Source organism: Martes martes (genome assembly GCF_963455335.1).
Source record: "Martes martes genome assembly, chromosome: 7".
In the NCBI taxonomy this organism is placed as follows: Eukaryota; Metazoa; Chordata; class Mammalia; order Carnivora; family Mustelidae; genus Martes; species Martes martes.
Genome location: NC_137894.1, coordinates 83,829,698 through 83,846,101, shown reverse-complemented (window position 1 = coordinate 83,846,101; position 16,404 = coordinate 83,829,698). Strand labels below are relative to the sequence as shown.

Genomic DNA, 16,404 nt, shown 5'->3' with positions numbered 1-16,404 from the left:
TGGGAAAGAGGGAAGTAAACAAGAAGGAAATAATTTTCTGATTTTTTTTTTTTTACCAATGGAAATTATAGAATAAAGATTACCTGATGGCCAAGTTTATTCTGTATTTGTTCAGAATCCATGAATTTAAATTTATAAATGATGAGAGCACAATAAATGACATGGATATAGTAGCCTTTCCTCTTTCCTTCCCTCCCCTCTTTTCTTTTTCCTTTTCTCCTTTTCCCATTCCCTCCTCTCTTTTGTTAAATAACATTCTCTAATCATCTTCTAGAGAATTTTGGCCTTAAAAGTAAGAAAATATTTCCCTTATAAGTAAAAATACTGTTTTTCATTTCGTTTCATTTTAGATCAGACGGGAAGGTGTTCGTCTTTTCTTACTATGGTTGCAAGCTCTTCAGAATAACTGTAGCAAAGAACAGCTTTGGATGTTTTCATGCTTAATTCCCGGATTTTCAGCACTACAATCTGAACATGGACCTCGAACTTTAGATAATCTCATTAATCCTCCACTCAACCTTCAAGAAAGTAAGATTCGTGAGATCTTATCCATCAGTATTTCAGAATTTCCTGTGTAGTTTGTTAATATAGTTTTAAAATGTTCATGGGGTGCCTGGGTGGCTCAGTGGGTTAAAGCCTCTGCCTTCGGCTCAGGTCATGATCCCAGGGTCCTGGGATCGAGCCCCACATCGGGCTCTCTGCTCAGCGGGGAGCCTGCTTCCTCCTCTCTCTCTGCCTGCCTCTCTGCCTACTTGTGATCTCTGTCTGGCAAATAAATAAATAAATAAATAAATCTTTTAAAAAATGCTCATATGTTTATTTATTTATTTATTAAAGATTTTATTTATTTATTTGCCAGACAGAGATCACAAGTAGGCAGAGGCAGGCAGCAGGGGGTGGGGGTGGGGTGGGAGCAGGCACTCTGCTGAGCAGAGAGCCTGATGTGGGGCTCGATCCCAGGACCCTGGGATCATGACCTGAGCCGAAGGCAGAGGCTTTAATCCACTGAGCCACCCGGGCACCCCTGTCCATATGTTTGTTAACTGGATAATTCAAGGCCATGTTGTATAATGTAGGTTTTATTATTTTTACGTATGATGAGACCAACAGATCAGAAGATGATTGTGATTAAAAAAAATAGTTACAGTCCCCGAGGGGAGAGGGCATGCCACACCAGGGAGGGTGGCCAGAGGGGGAAGTACCAGGGTCAGTCAGGGGTAGGGCATTAAAGGCAAGAGCCCTTATTGTGAATTCTGTAGGTAGGAACGTGTGAAGCAGTGTGAGCAGTCCTATGATTGGCTCATTTGGATAATTTCAGCAGGCTTAGTGGCTGTCCCTCATTGTCACCTAAGTACCTAGGTGATTAGGTCAGAGGAATAGTGGCCTTGAACGTGTGAGAGCTGGACAGAAGAGGGTTAGAGGTGTGGACCCTGGACTGATTGGTTTGCGTGTGAAGGGCATGTTCTCTGGCCATCTTTACTATCTCTGGGAATGAGCTCTTTAGCCGTGGGAGAGACATTCTCTCCCTGGCCAGCAAGGCTTCTGGTATCAGAGCATCAGAAACACGTGGTTCATAGAATCCATTTTACACTTATCTTTCATTTCTAATTCTCGTGTGTCATCTTGTATCCTTAAGTTAATTTAGATGTACATTGAAGTACAAGAGTATTTTACTTTGTGCCAAGGGGACTGTAACAAAACTTATTTTTATGAGCTTAATTACTTGGCTAATATTTATTAAGAAACAGGTTTAGGAACCTGCCTGTACTAAACTAGGTGCTGCTTAGGAAATATTTAAGAGAGTTCAGCTCGTTGTTGGTTGATTTTCTTGAATTTGCATTTGTTATAATGAATGTTTTTGAATACTTGAAAATTTTAGAAAATACAGGTTTCTTATTTTGTACATGGACTTTTATAATCAAGGAACTAAGATGCTGTCCTTCCTTTTTGAGAGGGAAATAGCATTTCATTCTTTGAATAAGGGGACTATCTTTAAGAGTAAGTGTGGTCATTACTAGAGTAATATGTCCTTTAATTGATAAATAAGTTCATTATTGTTGTTTCTCATCATACTATGGAACTTTTATATTGGGCACACTTAATGTAAATTTTAAAAATATGAGTTCTTTTTCAAGTAAGATTCACTCTTAAGCCCTTTGTTATCTGTCCATCCCTGTCACATTCTCTTAATCAAGGGCTTATGAAGCAGCTGATTACTTAACTTTATGGTTGTTGTGATGGACTGTTAGGATGATCTCAGATTTATTTCAAGGTCCAATCATTAGAATGTTTTCAAGCACTATTCACTGCATATATGTTTTACATTTAAATTTTATTTGGATCACATTATTTCATTGTTAAACTTGTTTTGTAATTATACTAAAATTTTGTCTTTATATAGCTCAAGTCACTATAGAGGAAATCACTCCTCTTGTCCCTCCACAATCAGGAGATAAAGGACAAGAAGATCTCACAAGCTATTTTCTTGAAGCACTTTTAAAATACATAGTAATTCAGGTATGTGTTATCTTCTTTGATATCATCCCTCTTACCATCTTGTGTGGGTAATTAATTTTTCTCTCTCTTTCCATTATTATGTTAGAGTAGATATTTGCTTATTTTCTTGAAGGAGGACAAATTTTTACTTTTGAAAATGTTTGTTAGTATGTCTTTGTCAAATAAAAATCATTGGAGGGATTATGAATCTCTTAGAAAGGGACCTAGAGAGAAAATCTTAAAGTAGACTCTTATGTATATAACTTCTTCTGTGGGCCAGTTGGGTTTACTTTCTAATCCTTTCCTTTATAATCAGTAGTTTTGGTCTTTAAGTGATAACTGATTTAGGAATCAGCCTGCCAAGAGGCAGCCAGTAGGGAGGTAGGCTGAGAATGGGGTGTGGGTGGAGGAATGTAATTTATACTTTAACCTGTTTGTACTCTATAAATTTCTCAGTGAATGTATTTTGTAGGGTAACCTATTCATCTCTTCATATGAAATGTGTATGCCCTTGTTGATGAAAACAGTCTTAGAATATGCCCATTTCTTATAACTATTCCAAACACAAAAGTTCCCTATGCCTCAGAAGCTAACATTATAAAGTTAACTTGGACCCTGAATGAGATTGCTAAGGTTTAAATCTGATTCTCCATCTTACTGACAAAAATAATATCTACCCTATTTTGGTGTTTGACGGTTGAATAACTAGTGCAAAGTACTAGAAGAAAAAAGTGCGTGACACAAAGTGTTCTGTGGGTAGTAGTTGTTACTGTCATTATCATTACAGTTTTTCTTTTTTAAAAAACAACTTTTGTACCTCGTATAGATTTTTAAAATTTGTTTTGTTGGTTTGTTGAGATGTAATTGACATACACTAAACTGCAATATTTGAAATATATGTTTTGATGAAATTTATTACATGTGTACAGCCATGCAACCATCACCATTATCAAGATAATGACTATATTGCTCCTAAAAGTTCTCACATGCCTTTGTAATACATCTTTTTCTACTCCTAACCGCTGCCTGATTCCCAGGCGACTATTGATTTGATAACATGTCATCAGAGTTTGCATTTTCCATATTTCCATATAAATGGAATTATATGGTACATACTTTTTTTGGGGGGGGTCTGGCTTCTTTTCTCTATCATAATTTTTTTGAAAATTGTCCATATTGATGTGTTTCAGTAGTTGGGTTCTTTTTATTGCTGAGTAGCTTTTCATTGTATGGATATAACACGCTTTGTTATCCAGTCACCTGTTGATGGTGATATGAGTTGTTTCCATTCTAGCTATTACAAATAAAGTGGCTATGAATATTGATAAACTAGTCCTCATGTGGACATAAAGTTTTTTCTCGTGCGTAAATACCTACTAGTGGAATGGTTGGGTTGTAGAGTAGGTATATATTAACTTGTTAAGGCATGGCCCAGCTGTTTTCCAAATGGTTTTTTTACATTCCACCAGCAATCTATGAAACTTAAAATTTGCTTCACATCCTCACCAACAGCTGGTATGGTCAGTATGTAATTTTAGTTATTCTAAAGTGAATAATGTAGGAGCACCTGGGTGGCTCAGTCAGTTAAGCCTCTGCCTTTGGCTCAGGTCATGATCCTGGGATAGAGCCCCATGTTGGGCTCCCTGCTTGCAGGGTACCAGCTTTTTCCTCTCTTCCCTGCTCATGTGCATGCTCTCTCTACCTCTCAAATAATATAAATAAATAAAATCTTTAAAAAGTAGTGAATAATGTTTAGTGGTATCTCATTGAAGCCTACTCTGGGCCTTTGCCATCTCCCTACTTAGATATCTTCCTCACCCTACTGAAATTCTCATACCCTATATTTTACTGCTCTTTCCCTCTTACTCTCCACCCCCTCACATCATGGACACTTTCCTCATCCTTCTCAGTCTTCAAGTCTCCATTGGGCTGCTGCCTTTGCTACATCCCCTTCATGGATGCGCTGCATTTTCTGGTCAGGCTCTAATCACCTACACTTGACTGCCCCTACTTTTAAATTTTTTTTTTTAAATTTATTTATTTGACAGACAGAGATCACAAGTAGGCAGAGAGGCAGACAGAGAGAGAAGGGGAAGCAGGCTCCCCGCTGAGCAGAGAGCCTGATGCGGGGCTCGATCCCAGGACCCTAGGATCATGACCTGAGCCGAAGGCAGAGGCTTTAACCCACTGAGCCACCCAGGCGCCCTGACTGCCACTACTTTTACTCTTTATCCCATTCCGACTCCCATATGCCTGTTTTCTATGACTTTTTTTTTTTTTGAAGATTTTTATTTATTTATTTGACAGAGAGGGATCACAGTGGGCAGAGAGGCAGGCGGGGTGGGGTGGGGGAATGCAGGGTCCCCGCTGAGCAGAGAGCCCGATGTGGGGCTCAATCCCAGGACCCCAAGATCACAACCTGAGCCGAAGGCAGAGGCTTAACCCACTGAGCCACCCAGACGTCCCTTGTTTTGTATGATTTTAAGGCTAAATTATTCAGGAAAGGGCAAAGGGGGAAAGGACATTAATACCTTTGTCATTAGTAGAGCCACGTCTGGGTTGACTTTGAAAATTTTCAGAGCACGTTTCGTCTTCTAAAATTTTTGAAATATAATATATATAATGCATTTACGTGGCATTAAACCAGTTTTTTTTTTTGTTTGTTTGTTTTTGGTTTTGGTCTCTTTAACCAACCCTCTATGCTTCCAATTGTCTAGGAACCGTACTGGATGGAGGGGTGTGTGTAGTGGAATCTAAACGTGAGGGCCTCCCCAGTCTGACAAATAAGCACAAGGGAGACTTAGGATACATTTCTTTCCTGACCCAGGAAAAAACCTTCCTTCTCTCTATTAACATTGAAGAGACAGGCTGAATTTTCAAAAACTGAAGTTAAGAGAGGTCATATGAAGAGTATATGAAGAGAGTATATGAGACAGTATATTTGAGAGTATATGAAGCAGAACATTAATCTGACTCTTCAAGGGTTTCTAAACTTCTCACACTGAAGAGGTTCTCTATTACATCTCCTCTATTTGGATCAGAGAAATGAATACACAAGCCTCAACATGCAATATCATTCACCTAGATTTTCTTTTTCAAGTTTCCTTAGACAGCCATTTATTCAAAGCTAGTCCCTCTACATCTTGACGACCAAAAACCACCTTTCTCAATTCCATGCGATCCGTCTCTATATCTGTACTCAGCACATTCACTCTTCACCCCTCCATCTCTCTCCAGTGTCCAACACCGAGTAACAGAAGATGCAGAAGGTTGGGGAGGCTGTAGAAAAATATAGTATATTTTAATCAGAACATTTCTGAATTCTCCTGCTTGAGGATAAGCCAGGAAATAGCCTTCTTTAGGCCTCTAGCAGGTAGAAATTTCTCATGTCCTCCTATGACTCTAAAAGCACTGTATTTTTTTCTCTCGTTAGGCAAGTATGTTCATTACCTTCTATTACAGATCACCTGCAATTTGTCCATTATCTTTCCTTGAGCATATTTTAAACTCCTTGCAGCCTCGTTCATATTCTGGTTCATCTCTGTTTTCTTCACATAGCCAAACATTGTGGTTTATACAGGGTAGCAGCCAGCTATATGGCTGTTGAACAAAGTAAGAGAGGGAGGTGAATGATAATACAATAGCCTGAGAAAGCTTCATCTCATTTGTTGAGAAAATTCCATACACAGAAGCATCTCTGAAGAGTTCCTGCATTTTATGATCTATGTAGAAACATTTCTACCTCCTCATGTCATTATCATATGCCATTTGCTATTATGATGAAATGTCTCATTATGTGACCTCTGGAACTAATTTGGCCGAGTTTGCAATTCCAGGTAACAGTTCGTTGAAGCTTCATTACTACACGAGTAATGTTTATGAAGCTATGTCGCAGGCACAGTGCTAGTACTGGCCGGTGGAGGCTGCTGAGAGCCACGGGTGAAGATGGGATGCTGTAGCCCAACTGCTGGGTACCCATCTGTGTCCTGAATCCCGCTCCATCACTTACTATCCGTATTCCATCATTTCGGTCTTGTTTTCTCATTATAACACAGGTGGGATTCACCCACATTGTGCAAGTATCAGCAGTTGGTTCCTTTGCTTTGCTGAATAGTATTCCGTAGTGTGATGCTCCACAGTTTGTTTATCCAGTCACCTCTTCGGTTTCAACTGGAATCTACTAGACTCCTCCACAGAAGATGAACATTTAGATCTGTTTCCTTTGTCAGCCTTCAATGGCATTATACCAGTTTTTACAATTTGCCCTTTATATATATCTAGCTGTATATCTTTAGAATATAATAGATTACTGTATCACTTAACTAACTTTTTACAACCTTGTTTATGATGGCTAATAATTGTTTCTGTCTCATGGAATGATTCTGATTGTATTTTTTATTTTTAGGTAAAAAGTTTAGAATGGAAGAACAAAGAAAACCAAGAAAGGGGATTTTCATTTTTGTTTTCACATTTTAAGAAATATTACTTGCCTTATATTTTCCCAAACATCTGCAAGGAGAATAGTTTATACCATCCTGTACTTGGTAGGTAGTCTGTGGAATTTTCTAAAAGATCACATGTAAAAATAAAATATAATACCTCAATGTAAAGTTGACATTTGTTACCTGTGGAAAACTGATAACATTTAATATTTTGTATTGATTGTTTAAAGATACTATGCCTTGATTCATAGAGAAAGTGGAATTTTATTAATAGGAAAGCTTCACTGAGAGTGAAGAGATTTTTTTTTTTTTTAATATCTTCTCTGGATCTCACTGATAGGAAAAGTTAACCCACCAAAAGTATTTGATATTATAAATTAAACTTCTGCTATTTGGTATGATCCTTAAACTATATTATAAATTTTCTTTTTAAGGTCCCCCAGGGGTTCAATTTAGTATGTCTTATTCAGGTTCTGTATGAATAATAACATTGTCATATATTTTGATGATGTCTTGTCCAGTATTTAGTGGCTGTGCCAAAATGACTGAGCCTTGAAACTAGAGCCTTTCTGACAAATCTTGGTTTAGAAGCAGAACTCTTCCATATATAGAAATCACTGACTATCTGTAGTCTGTATGTTGAAATGGTTGGGGTTTTCTGTGTGTGTGTGTGTGTTTTCCCAGAAAGATGTTCCTATTTTAAGCTTTGCCAAGTTTAGGCAGTTAATAGGTTTAGGCCTAACCATTAAGGCTTGTAGAAAGGACTTAGAGTAGCGGATCTTTGTCTTCGAGAACAATATTTGCTTTAAAAATAGTTTTGCTATAAAAATCAAGGAAAAATTCTCATACTTCATATTCAGAATTTGTGTCTTAGGTTAATTGAAGTGAGTTCTCATTAATTTTAAATGGCTCTGGAAGCTTCTCTGTACTTAGACAGGATTCACTGAGCCTTTTAGTGATATTTTGCAAAAAGACATGTTTCCATATGTCAGCAGTATATGGTTCACTCTTCTAGATTGCATGCTAATATTTAGCAAATTATTTTAAAATGTCATTTTAAATCTACTTTTAAAACAAGGGTATCATCAAAAGTGTTTTCTCAAATGTTTGAAAATATGGACTTATCTAAGCATAATTCTTCTCTTATTTTGGTTTTTGTTTTTCTTTTATATTCCTGTAGATATCCCACAGGTGAGACCAAAGCCACATTATGTTATGATAAAGAAGGATGCCGAAACCAATGAAGCAATCTATTGTACAAAAGAACCTTTCATTAAGGCTCGTGTTATTGTTATTCGTTGGCTGGTTTCTTTCTGGCTTGAGCCAAAGCCACATACAGGACCTCATATTCCTGGGATGGAAGGTGAAGTCTTGCCAAAGAATATTCAGGTAATACACCACAAAGGGAAAACTTGTTAAAGTTAGGAATGGCTTAAGAGATGTGTCTATGGATTTCAGTTGTCTTAGATGTAGAACAAATTTAAAACAAATGATGGTGATATTTTCTTTGTGTAAATGTACTTTATAAATCCAAATTTTAACAATTATTATAGTAGTCTTAACGAAAAAAACTTGGAAGATACAGAATTTAATTCTAGTCATATATGAGTCTTAGCTTCTAATTTATTACTGTATTTTATATTAATTATGCAGTACTAAAAATACTCTGAATTGTACACACAAATTCTTGCAGTTGGAAACGACTTGTAATCAAATGGTTTTAGAACCTTCATAGTTCTTTCTTGATTTCTGAGCATTCATAGAATACTGATTTAATGTCTCATTTCCCAGGGTGCCTGGCTGGCTCAGTTGGTGGAGCATGCAACTCTTGATTTTGGGGTTGTGGGTTCAAACTCCATGCTGGGTGTAGAGATTACTTAAAAATAAAATCCTAAAGAAAGTCTTGTCCCCATTTTGTTTTCCCTTTTTTCAACAAGGGCACTGAGTCTAAAAATGTGATGTAAAATTATATAGCTCTACGGTGGAGGGACTAATATTTAAACTTCTGGTATTTTTTATTAAATAGTTTCCTTCTTTTTCACATATTTTTTATCAATGTGTGTTTTTTCTGAAGTTATCTCTATTGCAGTATTTTTTGAATAATTTTTATTTTCCTTTTCTCAGACTTTCTTTAGTTTTAAAAATCTTAAACTGTGGGACACCTGGGTGGCTCAGTGGGTTAACGCCTCTGCCTTCGGCTCAGGTCATGATCCCAGTGTCCTGGGATTGAGCCCCACATCAGGCTCTCTGCTCAGCAGGGAGCCTGCTTCCCTTCCTCTCTCTCTGCTTGCCTCTCTGCCAACTTGTGATCTCTGTCTGTCAAATAAATAAATAAATAAAAATCTTTTTAAAAAATCTTAAACTGTGTTTTTGTTATGACTTCTTATATCTTTTACAAATTAAGTGGGGGTATAAAGTGTGTGTTTAGTTGATTAGTGTTCAGGAAATTAAACTTTATATTCCCCTTAACCTTTTATTTATCTGTAGCCAACTATGGGTATGTTTTCCCTAAAACTTTGTTCCAGGGTCTCTGTAAATAATCACTAAGTGTGGAAACTCTCATGTGGGACATTTTTTTTTTTTTTTTAAGATTTTATTTATTTATTTGACACAGAGAGAGGTCACAAGTAGGCAGAGAGGCAGGCAGAGAGAGACAGGGAAACAGGCTCCCTGCTGAGCAGAGAGCCCGATGCGGGGCTTGATCCCAGGACCCTGGGATCAGGAACGGAGCCAAAGGCAGAGGATTAACCCACTGAGCCACCCAGGCACCCCATGTGGGACTATTTTTCATGATCCCAGAACTTAATGCACTAAAATCACATGGTTTTTGATTGGGAAGGCATATTTGAAATAATTTACTTAAACCCTTTGTTTTATAGATGACAGAACTGAGATAAAAAATTGAATAGCTTACTAGAAATAATTTGCCATACCATGTAATAGTGCTACTACCATCATACCATGGTAGTAGTTTTCTCATCACCCAACCTTAAGACTTTTACTTTACTCCTAAGGTTAGTCTTCATCTTCAGTCATGGTGAAATTCTTTTAAGTTATGAGAATATAGAGTGTTCTCTTGAGTTTTCTTTCATTCTTCTTTTTTTTTCCTTTAAGATTTTATTTTTAAGTAATGACTATACTCAATGTGGGCTCAAACTTACAACCCCAAGATCAAGATCAAGTCACATTGTGTACCAACTGAGCCAGCCAAGTGCCCTATTCTTGAGTTTTCTTATATTTTCTTTTGGATTCCTTTCTACTTCTGTCATAACTTTTCTTCAGTTCCTTTGTGTTTTTTGTAACTTGTTTGTACTGCAAACATTCTAAAGTCAAATTCGAGGTGGATAGATGATTAGTGAGTATCACTATATTACTTAGATGTTGAGTTATTTGCATTGCTACTTAATTATTTAGAATGGAGTCTAAATGAAATCTATGCCCAATTTTAAACAGTGGTTTATTTGTGGAATGCTGTTAGAAAGCAAAATACCAAGTTGAATGATTCTGATATTCTCCCCCTTTTGTTTTTATTTTAGAGAGCAGCTGCTAGTTTGGTATCCAGAGAAGAAAACAAAAATGATAATGCTGATAAAGCAGATAGAACTACAGAACCAGAACAGTCTCATTCCAATACAAGCACTCTCACAGAGCGAGAACCTAGCTCATCCAGTCTCTGCAGTATTGATGAGGAACATCTCACAGACATTGAAATAGTTCGCAGAGTTTTTTCTTCTAAAAGAAGTAATGTCAACTTTGTCACAGAGATATTTCGTCAGGTAGAGTACCTCTGAGTAATTTTAATTTGTAATATAGACTTTGGTTTTTAATGTTGAATATACTGGCTTTCAAATATTTAAAATTTTTGTATTTAATTTTAAGTTTATATTTAATTTTTAAAATTTACTACATCTTATATTTGTTACATCTACAATTTATTATTTAATTTTTAAAAATTTATTACATCTAATCCTTTAATATTTTCTATTTAAATTTATTTAGTTTATGATGATTTTAGTTTAATAACTGTCCACTTCCACCCATACTCCTTTTATTAGAACCATTTTCTTGTTACTCACTTTATGGTTTGAAACCTTTCTTCCTACCATTTCATTAGTAAATTTTAATAAAATTGTTTCATCTTTTATTTTCTACAATCAATAAAAATGATTGTTTTCTTTGCCTTTATCCTCCTTTCAGAGGCTATTTTGTCCTCTAAGGCATTCTGAAGTTAAAGTTGGTTAAGGCAGATATTTGGGGACTAAAATAAAGGAATGGAGAGAAAGAAAAAGAATAAAAACTATTTCACATAGAGATAGCTAGAAATTTCTAAGTGCACATTCTCAGTTACATAGAAGTTTTGTTGGAAATAAGCCTTATGAAAACTAATCATTTGCTCTTAATAGCAAAGGTACTTAACTTTTGCAGGTAAACATCATTGAGTTTTGTAGCTGAAGGAGATCATTCAAGTCTCACAGCAAGTAAGTGGTAGATCTGGGATTAAAACTCCCAGATCCTAGTTCCCATGTCAGTGCTGTTTATTCTATACCACATGCCTTTACATGCCAGCAAGCTGTCTAGGCAAAGCAAATCTTCACCTTGTACACATGTTTATTGATATATAAAGCAAAGCATGAGGCAGCATTAGTTTTGTTAACCTAAGTTAAAGAAACAAACTTGCCTTGTGCTTGTTTCAGCAGCACATATGCTAAAAATTGGAATGACACAAAGAAGATTAACATGGCCCCTGCACGGGGGCCACTGGCAAATTCACGAAGCGTTCTTATATTTTTTTTATTAACATATAATGTATTATTTGCTTCAGGGGTACAGGTCTGTGAATCCTCAATCTTACACAATTCACAGCACTCACCACAGCACATACCCTCCCCAGTGTCCATAACCCAGCCACCCCATCCCTTCCCTCCATGTTCTATATTTTTGTGTTAATAAGTACAAAATATATAGTTATATACAAATGGACTCAGTTTTATACAACCCCAATAAAATGAATATCACAACATAAAAAAAGGCAAATTTGCCTTAACATTTTTCCAGCTTTGGCAGTGGTTCTAGTTGCCAAGTTTAAGGTTTATGTTATAGAATATTTGATAAATGCGAAAGGAAAGATACTCGGCAAATAATGTCGGAGAACTTTACTTCTGGGAGAAGTTTATTTTTCCTTGTTTGTTTCTTTTGGATTTTTGTATTATGGATTTATTTATTTATTTATTTATTTTTTGGAATTTTGTGGGAATTACTTTGAAGCCTGGGTTGAAAGTTGTGTTCCTCCAGAGAAGAATTGCTCTTGCTTTCCAGGCATTTGGTGGTCCTGTCAACCTTGGAATATATTATTTATTTATTTATTTATTTTAAAAAATTTTAAGTAAGCTCTGTGCCCAGTATGGGACTTGAATTCACAACCCCAAGATCAAGAGTCTCATGCTCTACCAAATGAACCAGCCAGGTACCCAACCTTGGTTTACTTTAAATTAGAATTTTCAGCTTATAGGGCACCTGGGTGGCTCAGTGGGTTGGGCCTCTGCCTTCGGCTCGGGTCATGGTCTCGGGGTCCTGGGATTGAGCCCTGCATCGGGCTCTCTGCTCAGTGGGAAGCCTGCTTTCCCCTCTTTCTGCTTACTTGTGATATCTCTCTGTCAAATAAATAAATAAAATCTTTAAAAAAAAAAAAAAAGAATTTTCAACTTAATGATTCTTACTGCTTTGCAGTACTCAAAGTTATGCGATGACCAGCCTGAACATATGAATTTGCAGGAAAGGCTATTCTTCCCTTATGTTCCCCTACCCAAAGTCAACAGACAAGTTTCATCACTGACTATTCTCTGGAGTTGAGTTTTTTGCCTTCCCCTCCTAGTTTGCCTTTGTTTTGAATTTAGCCTTCATTGGTGTCAGTTTTACATGTAGACCTCTGATCTGTCTCTCCCCTCTGTACAGGTGGCTGTTTGAGCCAATACTCTGTAGGCTGTCCAAGGCAGCAGCCAGCAGCTTCATTGCTCACTTACTTCTCTGGATTAATACTCACATTTTGTTCTAGACTCAGAATATCCATACAAGCTGAGCCATTAATTAAAAAGTTGTATTGTATTTTTAAGATATTTTATGCAGGATTATTCCAGGATATCTTTAAATGATATTGCTGGGAACTGAAGTTCTTTGAGATGTTTTTATTCTTTTTTTTTTTTTTAAAGATTTTATTTATTTATTTGATAGAGAGAGATCACAAGTAGGCAGAGAGGCAGGCAGAGAGAGAGGGGAGGAACAGGCTCCCTGCTGAGCAGAGAGCCTGATATGGGACTCGATCCCAGGACCCTGAGATCATGACCTGAGCCGAAGGCAGAGGCCCAACCCACTGAACCACCCAGGCACCCGAGATGTTTTTATTCTGATAATTATTTTTATTTATTTATTATTTTAGAGAGGGATTGGAGGCGAGGGGCAGAGGGAAATGGAGAGAAGGAATCTCAAAGCAGGCTCTATGCCCGGTGCAGAGCCTGATGAGGGGCCTGATCCCATGACCCTGAGATGATGACCTCAGGGGTGCCTGGGTGGCTCAGTTGGTTAAGCATCTGACTCTTGATTTCTGGTCAGGTCATGATCTCAGGGTTGTGAGATTGAGACCCATGTTGGGCTGTGCACTGGGCCTGGAGACTGCTTGAGATTTTCTTTCCTTCTCTCCCTCTGCTTGTTGGCCCTGCTTGTGTTCTCTAAAATAAATAAATCAATCTTATTTTAAAAAGTGATTTTTAGGGGCACCTGGGTGGCTCAGTGGGTTAGGCCTCTGCCTTCGGCTCAGGTCGTGATCTTGGGGTCCTGGGATCGAGCCCCATATCGGGCTCTCTGCTCGGCGGGGAGCCTGCTTCCTCCTCTCTCTCTGCCTGCCTCTCTTCCTACTTGTGATCTCTCTGTCTCCGTCAAATTAAAAAAAAAAGTGATTTTTAAGGAAAAATAAATTTTAGGATGGTGACACTAATGAATTATTCATGTTTTGAAAAGGGATCAATTTCTAAGATTACGTTGTCATAGGAAAGCTTTTTTACCTGCTTAGTATTACTGATAAATTTTCAAAATTGAGAATTTTTGAAATAGTTTCTTTCCTTATTTTGAAGGTTCATATGTTCCACAATATAATATAGATAAAAATATTCCCCATTAATTATCAGAGATATGACCTTATAATGATTTTGACCTTAGCAGTCCCAGCTAGAGTACATTCTATAGGTAAATAAGTTTAATAGAAATATGTTTACTTAACATTTCTCAAATAATTGCATCCTCATAGCGTTCACAGTTTTTGTTTTCCCTATCTTAACTTTGTCCTTCAACCTTCCTTTCCTCTCTACCCTTTTCCCCTTCTTTTTTTACCTGCTCTCATCCTTAAGATCACAACTTAAATATGCTTACACCAGAGAAGTCTTCCATGACCACTTTTACCCACCCACTCAAAGACAGGTACACCTGCATGCATATGCACACACACAGACACACACTAATAAGTACTTCTTTATGATGTTTTTGAAAATTGTCCTCTTCTTCATAGTACCTCTTCTGAATCTTATATATATTTATTTTAAAAAATTATTTTGAAAATTCTGATCTTTCCTGCTACCCTCCAGGAATGCTTTGCTTACTTATCACTGTATCCTTATTGCCTGTCATAGAGTAGGCACCTAGTAAATATTTGGTGAATGAATCAAGAAGTTCTGTAACTGTTGGGGTACCTGGGTGGCTCTGTTGGTTGAGCATCTGACTCTTGCTTCAGCTCAGGTCATGATCTCAGGGTCTTGAGATTGTGCCCTGTGTCTGGCTCTGTGTTTGGGATTCTCTCTCCCCCTCTCCTTCCACCTCTACCTCAGCACTTGTATGCACACGACTCTCTTTCTCTCAAAAAAAAAAAAAAAAAAAAAAAAGTAGTTCTGTAACTGTTGAGGGCCAGATACTTTATCATTGCTGCCTGAGGGCTAACATTTATTTCTAGAAGTTAAGTCTTGAGATAATTTGTTAACATAGTTGACGATGTTATTTTAGGGCCAGTGCAATGATTCTTAGATGAAGGTATTTATATTGTTATGTGTCTTTAAAATCAAGATAACATTGTGAAGTATAGATCCCCAAATCATTTGAAATGATTAAATTGTTCTCCATATCCAATAGAATAGGCATAGATGCACTCCAGGCATTAATCCCCTATTTTATAAGTAAACCCAGTGTGCTTTATGTTGTCATTACTTGGAGACTACATTGAGGAGCCCCCAAGTATTTTGATATGAAGTAAATATAATACATCATAGTTTAACCTTTAAGAACACAGATTTTTCATATATATATGCATATATATATAATTCTATATATAGATATTATGTATATAATTTTTTCCCCCAAAGTCACATTAAGGCAGTGGATCACAAACTGTGGTCTTAGGCTTCTGGGACATCTCCAGGCCTTTTTCAGGTCCATGAGGTCAAAACTATTTTCATGACAGTACTAAGATTTTATTTTTTTCCACTGTCATTTTCTCACAAGGATATTGTGAAGTTTTCCAGGTATCTCTGGATCTAATACAGTATCACATAGGGTATTAGATTGAACGAAGAAGCAAGCAGATAAGAATCCAACCATCTTTTATTAGGCTAAGCATTAAAGATATTTGCAAAAATGTAAAGCAGTGTTACTCGTATTTTAGAATACCTGTTACTCTTGTTAACATCTGGTAGAGTAGGGGTTCTGAGACCAAAATGCAAACCATTGCTTTAAGAAGACAAAAATTCCCAGGTCTGCTAAATGCTCACGGTATCTGATTAAATCTTGAAGAAGTATCCATGACAATCTGGGTTGGTTAATAATAAAATAATATTAAAAATATCTGAAACCAACATGTTTTGTTACTGTTTTTCACTAAGGAGAAAATCATAGCTACTAGTAAATCACATCCCACTGGTGAAGCCAGTTGTTAGAAAACTGGATCAGATTATCTTAAGCTAAATACCATTAAATATTGGATTTTTCTGTCTCTTGTTTTGATTCATTCTCCATGTAGTTTTTGGTTGTGTAGTAGTTTTATGGTCATGGAATCAGAACTGGAGATGACTTCATGTAGGTCAGTTTCTATAGACAGAAAATTTGCTGAGTTCATAGATTCAGAAATATTTTTTGAATGATAACTTGCCTTATTTTTGGTTAATATTGATGTCTGAGTGGTGCTTCTTCATAGGAATAAAATGCCAGTATATGAATTTGAATGTTCTGGTTTCTGTGACAGTTATTTCTCATCGTCAATGTATATATTGGCACTCTGGTTTTTACGTATCAGTCTTTTATACCATGGCTAATATCAGTCTTTCCTTAAGATCCATATTTAGTGTGTTGGCAAAATCAGACTTTGGGGCTTTTAAGGACAAAGGTTATACATACCCTGGACTTCAGTAAATTCATCAAGCCACTTGGGATATCG

General features: G+C 36.8%; 1 protein-coding gene across 2 annotated transcripts in view; it reads left to right on the top strand.

Moving 5' to 3' along the window:
- Window positions 1-16,404, top strand: part of RALGAPA1 (Ral GTPase activating protein catalytic subunit alpha 1) — a 253,276-nt gene that overhangs the window by 49,381 nt on the left and 187,491 nt on the right. For both annotated transcript variants that reach the window (XM_080808120.1, XM_080808119.1), the window contains exons 6-10: window positions 351-528; window positions 2,402-2,517; window positions 6,902-7,040; window positions 8,119-8,327; window positions 10,475-10,714. In XM_080808120.1, the coding sequence (XP_080664246.1) occupies window positions 351-528; window positions 2,402-2,517; window positions 6,902-7,040; window positions 8,119-8,327; window positions 10,475-10,714 (882 nt within the window). The remainder of the gene's footprint in view (window positions 1-350; window positions 529-2,401; window positions 2,518-6,901; window positions 7,041-8,118; window positions 8,328-10,474; window positions 10,715-16,404) is intronic.